Source organism: Eretmochelys imbricata, chromosome 10 (assembly GCF_965152235.1).
Source record: "Eretmochelys imbricata isolate rEreImb1 chromosome 10, rEreImb1.hap1, whole genome shotgun sequence".
NCBI classification, from domain to species: domain Eukaryota; kingdom Metazoa; phylum Chordata; order Testudines; family Cheloniidae; genus Eretmochelys; species Eretmochelys imbricata.
In genome coordinates this window covers 59,838,785-59,853,625 of record NC_135581.1, presented here as the reverse complement: position 1 = coordinate 59,853,625, position 14,841 = coordinate 59,838,785, and the positions used below count along the sequence as shown (strand labels likewise).

General features: G+C 46.2%; 1 protein-coding gene across 1 annotated transcript in view; it reads right to left on the bottom strand.

The window, feature by feature from the left end:
* Positions 1-14,841, bottom strand: part of RFX7 (regulatory factor X7) — a 118,230-nt gene that overhangs the window by 45,840 nt on the left and 57,549 nt on the right. Inside the window, exons 3-4 of the mRNA XM_077827619.1 lie at positions 8,982-9,064; positions 7,330-7,452 (exon numbers count right to left, since the gene is read on the bottom strand). Of these exons, the coding sequence (XP_077683745.1) occupies positions 7,330-7,452; positions 8,982-9,064 (206 nt within the window). The remainder of the gene's footprint in view (positions 1-7,329; positions 7,453-8,981; positions 9,065-14,841) is intronic.

The window sequence follows — 14,841 nt, the reverse complement described above, 5'->3', positions numbered from 1 at the left end:
TCCAGGAGAGGTGGAGGAGGGAGCAGGTAGCGAGGGGCTCGAAAGGGGGTCCCATGAGCTTAGAGAGGACCAAGTTAAGGTTCCATGGAGGGACTGGGGGGCATGAGTACGGAAACATCCTCTCCAATCCTTTAAGGAACCGTCCCACCACTGGGTGGAAAAACACCAAGCCCCTCGAAAACCCCGGATGGAAGGCCGAGATGGCCGCCAGGTGCACTCTGAGTGAGGACGGGGCCAGCCCCTGTTGCTTGAGGTGCAGGAGGTACTCTAGGATGGCTTGCACCGGGGCCTGGTACGGCTGCACCTGTCGGGGCTCACACCAACACGAGAACCTTTTCCACTTGGCTATATAGGTAGCCCTGGTAGAGGGCTTCCTACTGCCAAGCAGAATCTGCTGCACAGGAAGGGAGCACTGGCTCTCCAAGGCATTTAGCCACAGAGCTTCCATGCCGTCAGGTGCAGTGATTGCAGGTCAGGGAGGAGAAGCCGCCCGCTGTCCTGCGTGATGAGGTCCCAGCGTAGGGGCAGGACTACCAGGGCCTCCACCGACAGCTCTAGGAGCATTGTGTACCAGTGCTGGCGGGGCCAAGCCAGGGCAATGAGGACTACCGCTGCCCTGTTCCTGCTTACCTTGAGCAGGACCTTGTGTACGGGGGAAATGCATACATCAAGCCCCCTTCCAACAGAATCGCAAATGCGTCTGCGCCTGAGCCCAGGCTGTGGCCCTGGAACGAGCAGAACCGCGGGCACTAGGCGTTGACCCTGGGGGCAAACAGGTCTACCTGGGGAAACCCCCACCTGCGGAAGAACGAAAGCACGACGTCCGCTCTGAGCGTCCACTCGGGCATGCAATACGACCTGCTGAGGTAGTCCGCCAGCTCGTTTCGCACCCCCGGGAGATACGACGCCTCGAGGTGAATGGCGTGGGCTATACAAAAGTCCCAGAGGAGGAGAGCCTTGCGACAGAGCAGCAAGGAACGGGTCCCGTCCTGCTTGTTTATATAAAACATGGCAGTAGAGTTACCTGTCAGAACTGTCACGCTGTGACCACTCAGAGTGGTGTGAAAGGTCTGGCAGGTGAGACGAACTGCCCTGAGCTCCTTCACATTGATATGGAGCAACCGCTCTGCTCCGGACCACAAGCCCTGAATCCTGAGGTCTCCCAGGTGAGCCCCGCATCTGCAGTCTGATGCGTCCGTCACCAGCGTGAGGTCCAGTTCTGGGGTGGCAAAGGGGATGCCTTCGCAAACCACAGGCTGGGACTGCCACCACAGCAGGGAGTCCAGCACATCTCTTGGGGCTGTCACTACCAAGTCCAGGGGATCCCTGCCTGGGTGGTACACCCGAGCGAGCCACGCCTGCAGAGTCCTGAGTCTCAGTCTGGCATGCCTGACCACGTGCGTGCATGCTGCCATGTGGCCCAGCAGCCGCAGGCAGCACCTGGCTGTTGTCATTGGAAACTGGCACAGGGAGGTCACCGCTTGCTGGATAGCCTGGAAACAGGATGCTGGAAGGCTTGCCCTGGCCTGCACCACGTCCAGGACTGCCCCTATGAATTCCACTCTCTGCATGGGCACGAAAGTGGACTTGGGGACGTTGACCAAGAGCCCCAGCTTGCGGAACAATCTCAGGGCCACCTCCACATGAGCCCGCACTTCGGATCGATCCGTCAGAAGCCAGTCGTCGAGGTACGGGTAACCCCGGATCCTCTGCCTCCGTAAGAAGGCCGTCACTACCGCCATGCATTTTGTGAACACCCGTGGGGATGCAGCTAGACCGAACGGGAGAACCGCAAACTGGTAATGTTCTTGGCCCACAGTGAAGTGCAGGAACTGCCAATGTGCTGGGTGGATGGCGATATGAAAGTACACATCCTTCATGTTGAGGGCAGCGTACCAGCCCCCCGGATCCAGGGAAGGGATGATGGTGCCCAGAGAGACCATGCGGAACCGGGCCTTGACCAGGAACTTGTTGAGCCCGCACAGGTCTAAAATGGGATGAAGGCCCCCTTTGGCCTTGGGGATGAGGAAGTACCGGGAGTAGAAACCTTTCCCCTTTAGGCCACGTGGCACCGCCTCTACCGCCCCCGCCTCTAGCAGTGAGCGAACCTCCTTCTCTAGGAGATGCTCGTGAGAGGGGTCCCTGAAGAGGGACGGGGAAGGGAGGGGGGCGGGAGGGAGGGAAGGAAGAGAATGGCAGCGAGTACCCGTTCTGTACCGTGCGTAAGGAAGACCCAAAGCCCAAAGGTCTGACGTAATGCTGGACCTCGCACGGGAGAAATGGGACAGGCGGTTCAGGAAACAAAGGCACAGATCCAGTGACTGGTCTGGTACGCTGTCTCCGAGTGCACCTTCAAAAGCCTGGACTAGTGCCCGGCTGGGATTTGTGCTGACTTTGATTCTGACCCGGCGCATTATTGTTATTATTGCACCATGGCCTGTTATCCCTGCCTCGCCTACGGTAAGGCTCGTGCCTATGGCGAGGCTGGTACTGGCGTGAGGGGGAGGCTGCGGCTTAAAGGGCTTCCTCTGGGTCGCCAGGGTGTGTATACCCAGCGACTTAAGTGTAGCCCTCGAATCCTTGAGGCTATGCAGCCTTGCGTCTTGTCCGGTCCAAAAAAGCCCGGACCCTTCAAATGGGAGGTCCTGAAGCATATTCTGGACCTCAGGCGGCAGGCCTGACTCCTGAAGCCACGCCGAGCTCCTCATGACCACCCCCGATGCGATTGTTCTGGTCACTGCATCTGCTGAATCCAGGGAGGCCTGGAGAGAGGTCTTCGCTACTGCCTTGCCCTTGTCCACCAGGGCTGTAAACTCCTGTTGGAAACCTTGTGGGAGGTTATCCTTAAACTTCCCCACCGCCGCCCAGGAGTTAAAATTATGCCTATTGAGGATGGCCTGCTGCTTAGCAATCCTCAACTGAAGGCCCCCTAAAGAGTACACCTTTCTGCCAAAAAGGTCCAGGTGTTTTGCCTCCTTGGCCTTAGGGGCTGGGGCCTGTTGTCCATGGCGCTCCCTTTCGTTCACTGCCGAGACCACCAGGGAGCATGGACTTGGATGGCAGAACAAGAATTCGTAGCCCTTTGACGGGGCAAAGTATTTGCGCTCCACACCTCTGGCCATTGATGCGCTGGAGGCTGGGGTCTGCCATATAGTCTTATAATTCGATTGGATGATCTTAATGAGGGGAGCGGTATTCTAGATGGACCTTCGGGGCTCAAAATGTCCACCATGGGATCCTCCTGCTCAACCGTCTCCTCGGCCTGCAACCCCAAGTTCTGGGTGACCCTACGCAGTAGCTCCTGGTGGGCTCTGTGGTCTATTGGTGGACGGCTGGACACCGCTGTACCCGCCACCGCCTCTTCCGGGGATGATGAGGAGGTTAGCAGCTGCTCATCCCCCTCTGGCTGCTCCTCCTGCTCTCCCTCTCCCATGAGAGGGGCCTCCGGCTCGGGCCGGGGTGGGAGACCTTGGGGCGGCACCGGACACGGTGCTGCTCTTTCTGGTTTATCCTGGGGGGATGCTGGAGGCCTGGATATTGTAGCTTCCGGCGCTGTCGGGCATCGGTGCGGGGACCAGGACCGCTGCACCAAGTAGCTCGCCCTGGACGGGGCACCTTGGTGCTGTTGATAGGCCCAAGGAGTCCAGAAGAGCCAATGACCTGGCGGCTCCCATTGGGGGTGCCTACCCGTCTGAGGGTCCCTGCTGTCCGGAGCATGGTGCGAGAAACTGTAACGGCTGGAGTCGGTGCCGGACTGCGGCGATGCTGACCGCGAAGGCCACGGCAGTGCCAACGATCTGTGCCAGTGTAGAGCAACAAGCGGCTCCTAACCGAACGGGAGCAGGACCGGTACCGATATCCCTGGGACCGGTACCGGGATCTGCACCAGGACCGGGGCCGGCGTTCCCGGGACCAGGGCCAGCATCTGCAGGAGTCCTCCGGCGAGGGCCGTCTGGACTCCTCCCGGTGCCGGTCTCTGAGTGGTGCTGGAGAGCGTTGTGCCCCTTCCATTACTTCCTCGTGCTGACCCACTCCCGGTACCGCAACTTCCTTCTGAGCCACAGGTAACTGCGAGTCTGCGGATGCAGAGCTCGACCGGGACCAACTCTGGGAGCAACTCTGAGATGGTGTCCTCGAACAGCACACCATTGCCGGCTTACCCCTCACCGGTACTGGTGGCATGGGTGCCGGAGGATTCTCTCTGTATGGGACGGGGCTTGCCGCCGACAGCTCAATGAGGTCCTTTGCCGCCTCAAAGGTGCCAGGCGTGGAGGGCTGATCCATTATGCCCTCGAGCCCATCGTCAGCACTGAGCTCACTTAGGCCTGGGCTCGGTGGGACTTGTGGTGCCGGAGCCACCGGCGCCGGTATAGTGGCCTTCCTGCTCTTATTGGTGCTCGGGGCCTTGGAAGACGCCTGCCTCCTATGCAGGGAACATCCGCGCCTTCCTTCCGGCTGCGCCGTGGGCCGCACCGGGGAGGACGAGCAGTGCCGGGGCCAAGTCTGGTGCTCTGGGGCCGACAGTTTTTGGTGTTTAGCCGGTGCTGGGTCTCTCGACAACTCCAGGGCACTACGCACCGAGGAAGCCGGAGCTGACGGTGGGTGCTCCGGGTCCGGTGGCTACAATGCAGCCTCCATCAACAACTGCTTCAAAAGAAAGTCTCTTTCTTTCTTTGTTCTTGGCTTGAACACCTTGCAAATCTTACACCGCTCAGTTTGATGCTCTTTCCTCAGGGAATGTAGACACAAGTCATGGGGGTCACTAACTGGCATAGGCTTGCGGCACGTGGTACAATCCTTAAACCCGTGGGCCTGGGGCGGGTGCTGGAAGCCTCCAAGCACCTAATCACTTAAGTGTCCACAACAAAGGTATGTTAACTAACTGATAACAGCTATCTAACTCTGAGAAAGGCTAAGGGACTGCTCTCATGAGAGAGAGAGAGAGAGGTTGTTCCAAAGCCACCATGGAGGAGGGGGTCGGGCCGGCAGGGGTATATATGCACAGCGCAGTGGCGCAACTCAGGGGGCCCCCCACCGGGAGCCGCTAAGGGAAAAAGTTTCCAACGCTCGTGCACGTGGCACGCACACAGCTAATGTGGAATGGATGTGAACAAGCACTCGAAGAAGAACAGATGCTTTAAAAGGAGGACAGATTACAGATATATGATATTTTCCCAGATATTTCCTCACCATCCTTATTTTGTGAAGGAAAAAAAAACATACACAAAGGCTTGATGTAGCTACACAGAAAATCTGTCCAAGTTTCACACTACACAATCTGTAGATGATTATATTTCTGGGCATCTGCAGCTTGGCACAGCATGGAAGCCAAGCAGATTTGTTGCTGAACCAGGCTATAAACTATTTAATAAGAAATATACTGAAGCATAACGCTTACATTTTTCTCTTGTGCAACAGCTGCTGTTGCTTTTGTTGCTGTGTGTATGGGTAACTGACTGCTCCGTGATTGGTTAGTTCAACATACTTGCACTACTGGTTATGTTTCTAGCCTATGTCACAACTTGAGTTGATGGTGAGATTTCAGAACTAGGTGTGCGTATGTTCAGCAACTCCAGGCAAGCTAATACCACCACATTTCAACTCAGTCGGAGTAAGTGACTCTGCCAGACAGCGTTAATTAAGGTGATGTATATACACACTGCAGAGGAAATCTGGTCATAGCACTGCGCACCTTCTGTGAGCTGAATACTAAACACCTTGCAGTTTACTGTAATCATTTGGAATGTGAAACTGCTAATACCAGATCATAATACTTTATTCAAATTCATCTTCTGGGAATTGGGCCATGGTTTTTTGCTTTGATTAATTTTTGGATTTTGGTTTTAAATACAATCAGAGCCAACTCTTGTCTGACTGCTCCCTTCCTCCAGTCCTAATCTCTTTCTAGCTGTATGGTAGCTTTGAGATCTAACTGAACACAAACGTGTGTTGGCTTGGTTACCAATTCTATGACCATTATGATGTACTGCAACCCGTCGGAAACAGGTTTCCCGCACAAGGGCTCATTCTCTATGACAGCCACAGTACTTCGTGTATTATTCCAGAGAGGATCATTTAGTGAACTAAATCTTAGTTTTGAAATATATCTACAATTCCTTGAACTACTTGTTCAAACCCCAGCAAGGTCGATTCAGTCCTTCATCCTCCTGATGCAGATAGAGTGACTTTCATGCAGTTGACTTTGTGTGATGTGGTCTTTTGGGTGACCAGTCTTACCCAATGTATTGTCTGGGCTTTAAGATCTCTTGGCACTTTGAAGTTATCTGCTTGACCAAAACTCCCCCATTTGCCCTGCTGTGCAATGTGTTGGGCACTGGTTAGTTGCCACAATCTTGAATGTAAGAAATCACTGCATTTCAGTGGTGATGTATGTACACAGTTTGCAAAAAGTCATTTGGACCCTTTTTGCATGAAAGGGACAATATAAATGTACTGCAAGAAATTATTAGTGTTCTGTATACAAATCCTCTTTTTCTATCATAATATAAATAATATTCATTTAAATCCTTATTTTTGAAAAAGTTTCTTAACTTTAGATATATTTAATCTGCAGTTTAAAACTATGATCTTACTTTTAATAGTGAAAATACTGAATACAGTAGCAGTTGCATCACTGTAGTTAGTGCATCCTCAGTCATTATGTTAATGCATAGGAGCTGGTCTTATATGCACTTATTACCAGGAATAAGTACTAAGGCACTGAGACATGTAAGACAGACATGTATGTGTCAATGGAATAATGTATGTCTTGCCCATTCTCTGAATTAAGTAAACTCTGGTCACTAATTATGACATGTGTTAATTAAATGCATTTTTAGGTTTCAACTTTGTAACTGGCTCCACCTGAACACGGGGTAGAGTCTCAGGAAGCAGGGCCTTTCTGTGTATACTTCACTCTAATTTGAGCAAGTTTAAAATACAGATTATTAAATGAAACATAAATAATAAAAACAGTAATAACTTCCTTCCTCAAAGTCTGAAACTGCAGAAAAAAAGATTTTTCACTTCTTTATTGTTCTGCACAGATGGTGAAATCCTGGCCCTATAAAAGTCAATGGCAAAACTCCCACAGACTTCAGTAGGCCCAGGACTTCATCCACAGTTCCTCTCATTTAAACCTCATGGTCAAGTAATGTCAGATTTTAAGTTCTAACCCGCACCATACTTAACTATACTATAGTCAAGGCAGTTCAAGCCTCTGCTTATAAAAGAAGCAATTGTAGCATCTGGTTACATATCTGTACTGTGTACACTACTCTTTATGCATTGCTACAACTAGATGTATGGACTCAATTTAGCAGTACTCACTTGTACTCATCATAAACTTCCTGTTTGGGAAGGGACGTCTCTGGGTGCTCCTCCAAGGTATTCCGAATCCAAGAAAATGCATGCATTTGCTGCGCACGGCTTGATGACATCGAGATCTGATCGCTAAGTGAAAACAGAAATAGTTCTGATGAAGAGAATGTACTCTCTAGCTCCTCTTCAATTAGTAGAGCTAAGTGTTCAAATGGGCTGAAAAGATTCACATGGAAAGAAATCATGTTCCTGTGCAGGCATCCCATAAGCGCCATTCTTAAAATTTACTCCACAATGTCTCATCTATGAGCTGTTTTTGCCGAATAACAGTAGGCATAAAAAAACCCCTGAACTTGCATGAATGGCTTTGTAAGGAATGATCAAACATCTATTTATGTATGCATCCATACAACCCCAGCTTCACTGAGTTCTAGAACCCTGGAGGTGGGAGGGAGAAAGGGCCACTTCAGACAGGTTCAAGTACCATGCCTCCTATGCTGTCCTAGCCACTGCACTTCTCCTCCACTACATGTACAATGGCTCCCTGAGATCCTAACAGGACATGCAGGGCTTCTTGTTGGGCTTGTCTTCCCAATGCACCCCCATTTTATATGAGCACAAGGAGCTTTCATGTCCCTTATTATTGTATAAATCAGGGTCAGGATATGACACATAATGAAAACAACATTAAAGAAAGGACAATTTACGGCATTCCTGAAATAGGTTTCTGTGAGTCCAGTGAAGCAATGGGCAAACTGATGGGAAAGCTGCATGCAAGGTAACCCATCAGTCAAGCACAATGGAACCACTGAGTATAAAGAACGGTAGCACTGTCTGGATCTCTCATGTGGTTCCCCTAACTGATGCTTTAGACTTTGTATGGTCTGCACTGAGGACATACAGAATGAACTTCACGTAGCCCATCATATTTAAAAGGTTATGGTCATCCCTCATATCTCCCAAATGCCTTTTACAATTTACTTCAAAGTTTCCAGAAATGTCTGTCTTGGCGTAAGTTCCTGCCTATACACTTTCATGTGCATTGGTTATGTTTTGGTGAAGTTAAGAGTGGGTCACAGTAAGGCCTATAATGGAAGGCAAGATTCTTCCTTAAATTGTGGAGACAATGGAGTCTCTTCATAATTAAAAAAATCATGAGTACTCAAAATATGGGAAATTTCAATCAGCTCAAATAAAAAACACTTTTCTGGGTATCGGTATGAGGGAGAAATGATTAATTATTACAAGTATGAGATGTGGAGTGATTTCAGAGATGGCAAGGACCTAATGAACAAATACTGTCAGACCCACCAGGAAGTAATAATCATTCTTTCCAATAGTAATATTTTAAGTGCTACATTATTCCTCCATTATATAAAAATTGAGGCTAAAGTCAGACCTGGTCCATAATCAGACTCCCAACCAAAAGCACTTCCTCATAAACATCCTACCATGCAAAGCTTATATTGTCAGATTATTATGCATCAAGGGTTCCCAAAGTTCAGATATACTGAAGAACTAGTTCTCTGAAAATATTAGACACTTTTCCTAAAAAATAAAAAATAAAGAAACGTTACTGTTTCCAGAAACAGTAGATAAATGTGTGTTTGATGGGGAAAAAAATCTCATGGGAATTATACCAATATTAAACACCCACACACCTTTTCTCTCCATTGCTGGGACCCGAAGGCAGTTGAAGGTAGAGGTAGAGTTTCTCTAGGTCTGTAAACTTCTCAACTTCTTGCTAGAAAACAAGGATTTTTAAAAAAGCAAATGGTAAATGAACAGCATGACGGGTTGTAAAAAAAACCAAACACACATTTTCAAAATGATCCCAAATAAAACAACACACAACATTTTGCAATGTGAAAGCATTAGACGGCAAGCTCTTTGGGGCAGGGACCACCCTTTTGTTCTGTGTTTGTACAACAGAATCCTGGTCCATGACCGGGACGTCTAGAGACATTACAGTACGGTAAATAATAATAATAAATATTAATTATGATCACCACTTAAAACAAAAGTGAACACTGGAATATTTGCCTGTTTTTAACTGTAAAGGAAAAAGTTAATCTTGATAACCAGAAACAGATTTCCCAGCGAAAAAACTGTAATGAAAAAACGTTTAAATTGAAACCTTTCATTATGATTTCCCATTCTTGGAGGGTCACATTCAACACCTTAAGACCAAAGCATCAGATAACGGCTCTTCTGTAATAAAGCACGATTGTTGGACTGATTCATACAACTGCATCAATGGTCAAACAGAGCAAGCCCTAAAGAAGACTTTTTTGAAAAAGTCAAGTTTCTGTATTCCTCGTAAGTGGCTGTCACAGATTGATTACAATCGATATTGATGGCCAGATCCTCACCTGCTGTACATCATTGTACCTCCACTGACTTCAGCAGAGCTATGCCCGTTCCTATCACCTGAGGATCTGGCTCAAAGCCTTGAAATCAGTGGTTCTCAACGAATTTACCAGTGTGGGCCGCATATGCGGCTCTCTATGTGTTATGTGGGTCGCCTCCACACAATCTATATATACTATCTGTATGGCCCTGAGGATGTCACATGGGCCACAGCTATGTGCTGGTTGGGTTGCAGGTTGAGAACCACTGCTTTAAATCAAGGAAGGTGGCAAACACAGCAAGCACATGCACAACCAAGCAGCAGGTGCATGACACAGCGTTATCAGGAAAGCGCTAGGCTTCGGGTGATCCCAGTGCAGTAAATTGGACTCTGAAATATTAGCAAAGTCAATTTTGGTAACCTGGGTAACATATCCAAGTGTAGGGCACAGACAAATAAACCAGACTTCCCAGAGCAAGGAGCAAATAGTTTCCTTCAGGGAAGTACCAGAGTTAAGGTGAACGTATGTTATTTAATTATAATATTTATATAAAAATTCACACTTCATTTGTATTAACACTAACTTGAGAAGACTATTGCTAAAGTAAAACTAGTTCATGCATAAGCAACTGAGTAAATATGAGCATTTTTTTTTTTAAACATAGAACAATGCTATCTGGAATGTGATTAATTCATCTCTCCTTGACCGTTATGTCACTTTTAAAATTGTTCAACTAAAAGAGAAAACCAAGGCATCTGCTTATTGAGTCTAAGAGTGAATGAAACCAAAGAAGAAAGCAGTTAATCAGAACTTTAATTTCAAAGCAGGGTGTCCCCTAAGTCAATCAAGGCTGAGAGGAGTCTTGTCAGGTGGCCAAGAGGTCAACACCCCTGAAAAACTACAAAGGGGATGTACTGTAAAGTGAAGTACTATGTTAATATCTATTTTGCTTTGTAATTAGTGTATAACTAGCAGCATCACAGTGTAAAACAAAACAAACAATCCTGAGAATGATACAACAAACAACACATGTAAAGTCTCTTGAGAGGACTGAGCCATTAAGTAATGAGAAAATATATTCTGAGGAAAGAAAGAACTAGACAAAAATTTGTCTGGGGGAGGTTAGACCAGAGAACCAAAGAGCTTTCTAATCCTAAATGGCTACAGCTGGCTAAGACCAGACTGGGGAAAAAAAGAAAAAAAAAGAAAAGAGAACTTGTAAGAGCCAACAGACACAACAGTAACATGTTGGGCACAATCCATCCAGATTCACCACTTTTATAAGCTGCGGCAGTAGCTCACCTTACCTGATCACTCTTGTGACAGTGTGTATGGTAACACCCATTGTTTCATGTTCTCTGTGTATATAAAATCGCCCTACTGTATTTTCCACTGCATGCATCCGATGAAGTGAGCTGTAGCTCACGAAAGCTTATGCTCAAATAAATTTGTTACTCTCGAAGGTGCCACAAGTCCTCCTTTTCTTTTTGCGGATACAGACTAACACAGCTGCTACTCTGAAACCTGGTATTTTTACTGACACTAACCCCTGAAACTTGCTGACTTAATGATTTCTGTGTGACTTTTACTGCAGTTCCTATTAAGGTTGTGGTACTTAAATCGCCTTCTCTATGGACAGGTCTCATGTATTTTTCAATACATACTGTGGGGTCACCGAATTCTCTCTGCCCCATGGTCTCCCACCACTGTGGAAGTGTGAGGAAAGAGAACTGATTACCACACTATATCTGCTTTACCTGGGCTTAGGCTAAGCAGGTGATGCTTCAACAACAGCAGGGTCTTTTTCTCTTAGAGCAGGGAGCAAACTGAAAAGGCACTGCGAAGCGTAAAAGGCAGCTGCTCCTAGAAGGAGCCACAGGGAAAACCCCATCCCCATGAGAAGAAAAGGAAAAGAGACTCTCCCACCATCAACCCAGAGTAGAGCTCTGTCTTCTTTAAACATTGCCCACTGCATATTGCTTCACTATATTTTTAGAATAGAATTTTAGAAAGAAAAACAAATGCAAATATGGTAATTTGAGCAGCAAAGGCCCCCGTTTCTGCACATGACGAACTTGCCATCTTGAAACATAAATAGAAAATGTAACAGGAGTTGAAAAAAGCCAAATCTTCAGCTGGAAGAAAGGGAGATACAAGAAGCAACCGCCTATGGTGAAATGGCCACTTTGGGGTTACAGCTGCTTGTAATTTAAGAGGCCACAGGTCAGTATCCAGAAAGGGCATGCTGGGAAAATAGCTCCTATAATAGGGCAGTGGTAAGACCATGCAGTGGTAAGAACTAAGAAAGTCCAGGAAGAGACAAAGAAAAGGACTCTGGTAAAGAGACAGAAGATGGCTTCTGTGTTAGGGTCTAGAATTTCCCCCCCTCTTTCGTACAAGTGACTCCCGCACTCTACAGAAGCAAGCAAAATATGTCTGCAAGTAAATTCAATAGGAGGCTCCAGTATGCATTTGCATAGAGAGTCATCCACCCTGATCTGTTCCAGGGTTGAGCTGTGTCTTGCTCCTTCAATTTCAGACAGATCCAGAACTGCACTTGCCTAGGATAATGTTCTCTTTTTTGTTCCAACAGCCACTGCAGGTTTGAGCAAAAGTCAATTGTGAGTTGTAAGGAGCCAAAAGATGAGAACTGCTGATGCATGCAGGGCTGTAGTTTTTTTAAATTAAAAGAATGTAGTTCCCAAACTACAGCTGGTAGAAACAGTAATGAAACTTTCAATATAATGGCAGATTTGCTTTAAAACTTGTCAGACTTCATTAGAATACATATTCATTCATGATTGATTGATTCTATAATTTGATCTTCTACTCTCGTCATTCAATCTTGGCCAAGTTCAGTCTGTGGCAGAGTAGATTCATCTGATTTATAACTTTGCTCCTTAGTAACACAGCCATGTCGGTGGGGGTGGGAGGGAAGGAAGGATTACTAATAATGAAGAGTTCATCCAAACAGCAGTTACTATTTTAAAAATGGATGTTTTTAAAAATAACTAACTGCAAGTAAATAAAACTGACATGCTGTGTCTCAGGATGGAAAAGTCACTTGTATAAACTACATTTCTGATGCTATGCATACTAACATGAGCATGCAAAATTCATGCAGGAATGAACTTGCCTTGTATTAAGTTGGTAAAACACAGAACTTACTATGACTTATAAGAAGAGCTTTGTGCTCGCATTGAAACATTGCCATTTTTGACTCTTCCTACCAGTTTTCACACCTTATATGCTTCAACAAAAAAGTGTGAGGTTTCTAAAATGTCTCTGCAGCAAAGCTTGAAACACACCTGACATTACCAGTCTAGCTTTCCTTGTCTTTCTGGAGCAGTGAAAGATCATACAACCTTTCAACATGGTAAAATTATTCATTTTTACTCAGAAGTATTCCATCAAAGCTCTGAACAAACACTAACACACAGATAGATAACTCTTGCAGAAAACATCAAGGATACTAAAAATCAACAGCAAATTATATCTGTAAACTGCAAGGTAATTCTATGCCTACGGATTTTCCCCCCTATCTATTTTTTAAGTGTCCTTTAACGCCTTTTGTAAAATTATCTGACCAGAAAAGACTCACAATTGTGAAGTATAATACAGAAACACCATGTCTGACCCCTTCAAACTCTTAGAATATAGCTGAATGGCTAAAGAGAGGTTTTTAATTTAGCTCTTCATACAGTAAATTCTGCAAACAAACAATTCTAGAATTTCTTGAGCTTTACTGGCTTCTCCACTCCATGGAGATCATCCAGAAGCAGGTTCAGATTTCAACACATTTATATTACCAATCAGATCAGCATTTTAGCAGGCTTCTGGTGTACATTCAGAGACAAGATTTCACGACCATTATTAGAACACCTTGAGGTCAGTGAAGTTACAGCACAGACGAATTTGCTCTGAACCTACTCAAAACACCACAATGAAGTGGTTTTTACTAAAGTTGTGTCTTCACTGAGAAAAAAGGTGTTAATTCTAGTGAATTAACACAAGTTAGCAGTCCAAGGTAAAACCTAGGCTCCCCTATAGCGAAGTAGAGTTAAAGACTATGGGGGAGCCGTACCTCACCTTGATCTCCTAATTTGTGTAAAAACTACCAACTGACCCTTCTTCACAAGGACTTACCATACCCTTTTTCCTGCTGAAGAGAAAGCCTTCGGCTGCACAAGATTTCTATTTTAAAAACAACTCTCCCTCCTCCCCCAGCCCAGAACCAAATTTGAATCCACATAAGTACTGACCAAAAGTGTTACCATCTGAAGCTGTCTGGTGGCCCCTGGTCAATTTACTGGTAGTTTCAGTCCAACTGCAGATGCCAGTATTTGGAGGAGGGGACAGTCACTATCATAATACAGTACAACACTGGAGAGCTGAAAGTCCCTTTCTCCCCTACAGGATAATAGCTATGCAGAACAGGACTGAAGCACTTCAGTGGTAGAAGAAGGTTTATACTGCTGCTGCCCATTCTCAAACTCCTCTGTAGATCAGGGACTTCAGTGATCATTTCCATCAACCCAGCACCTCTCTCCAGCACTGAATTCCTTTTAAAAGACAAGGGGCAGGGCCAAGAACCTTAACCTTCTTGCTAAATGATGAAACTGTGAGCCACATAATCAGGTTCAGGAGTTCACTTAGTATGTGGCAACATAAATACAACAATCAATGTCACACTAAGTGAGCACCTACTTCTAGACATGTTTACTACAGTTTAAAAGATGTTGCAATAAATCTTTAATGGATGTTTACCCCACATTTCTTTCTAATGATCCCTTCTGGTTTGCACAGCACGGAATGATTTTCTTATGATCTTCCAAAAATTGATTTAATCTGTCAGGATGCAAACAGTACAGCAAGACACACACAGACACACAAAAGGCTAAATAACTATATGAACTTATTACTGTTATCCTCTCTCCTCCTAAACTTAAATTAGGTGGCCCCTGCCCCACGCAGCTTAGTCTTCCTGCATGCTTGTAAAGTGCCCAGCACACTGGGGCTGCGTGTCTGGCTAGGATTAGGTGCTACCATCATGCAGATGCTGAAGAATAGTAAATAATGTGAGTCTCTACTTACAGTGAAAATGTGTTTGCTAAAAACCTTAAGGCAAAACCTAACTGGACAAGATAAATAGATACGAAGGTGGCAGTAG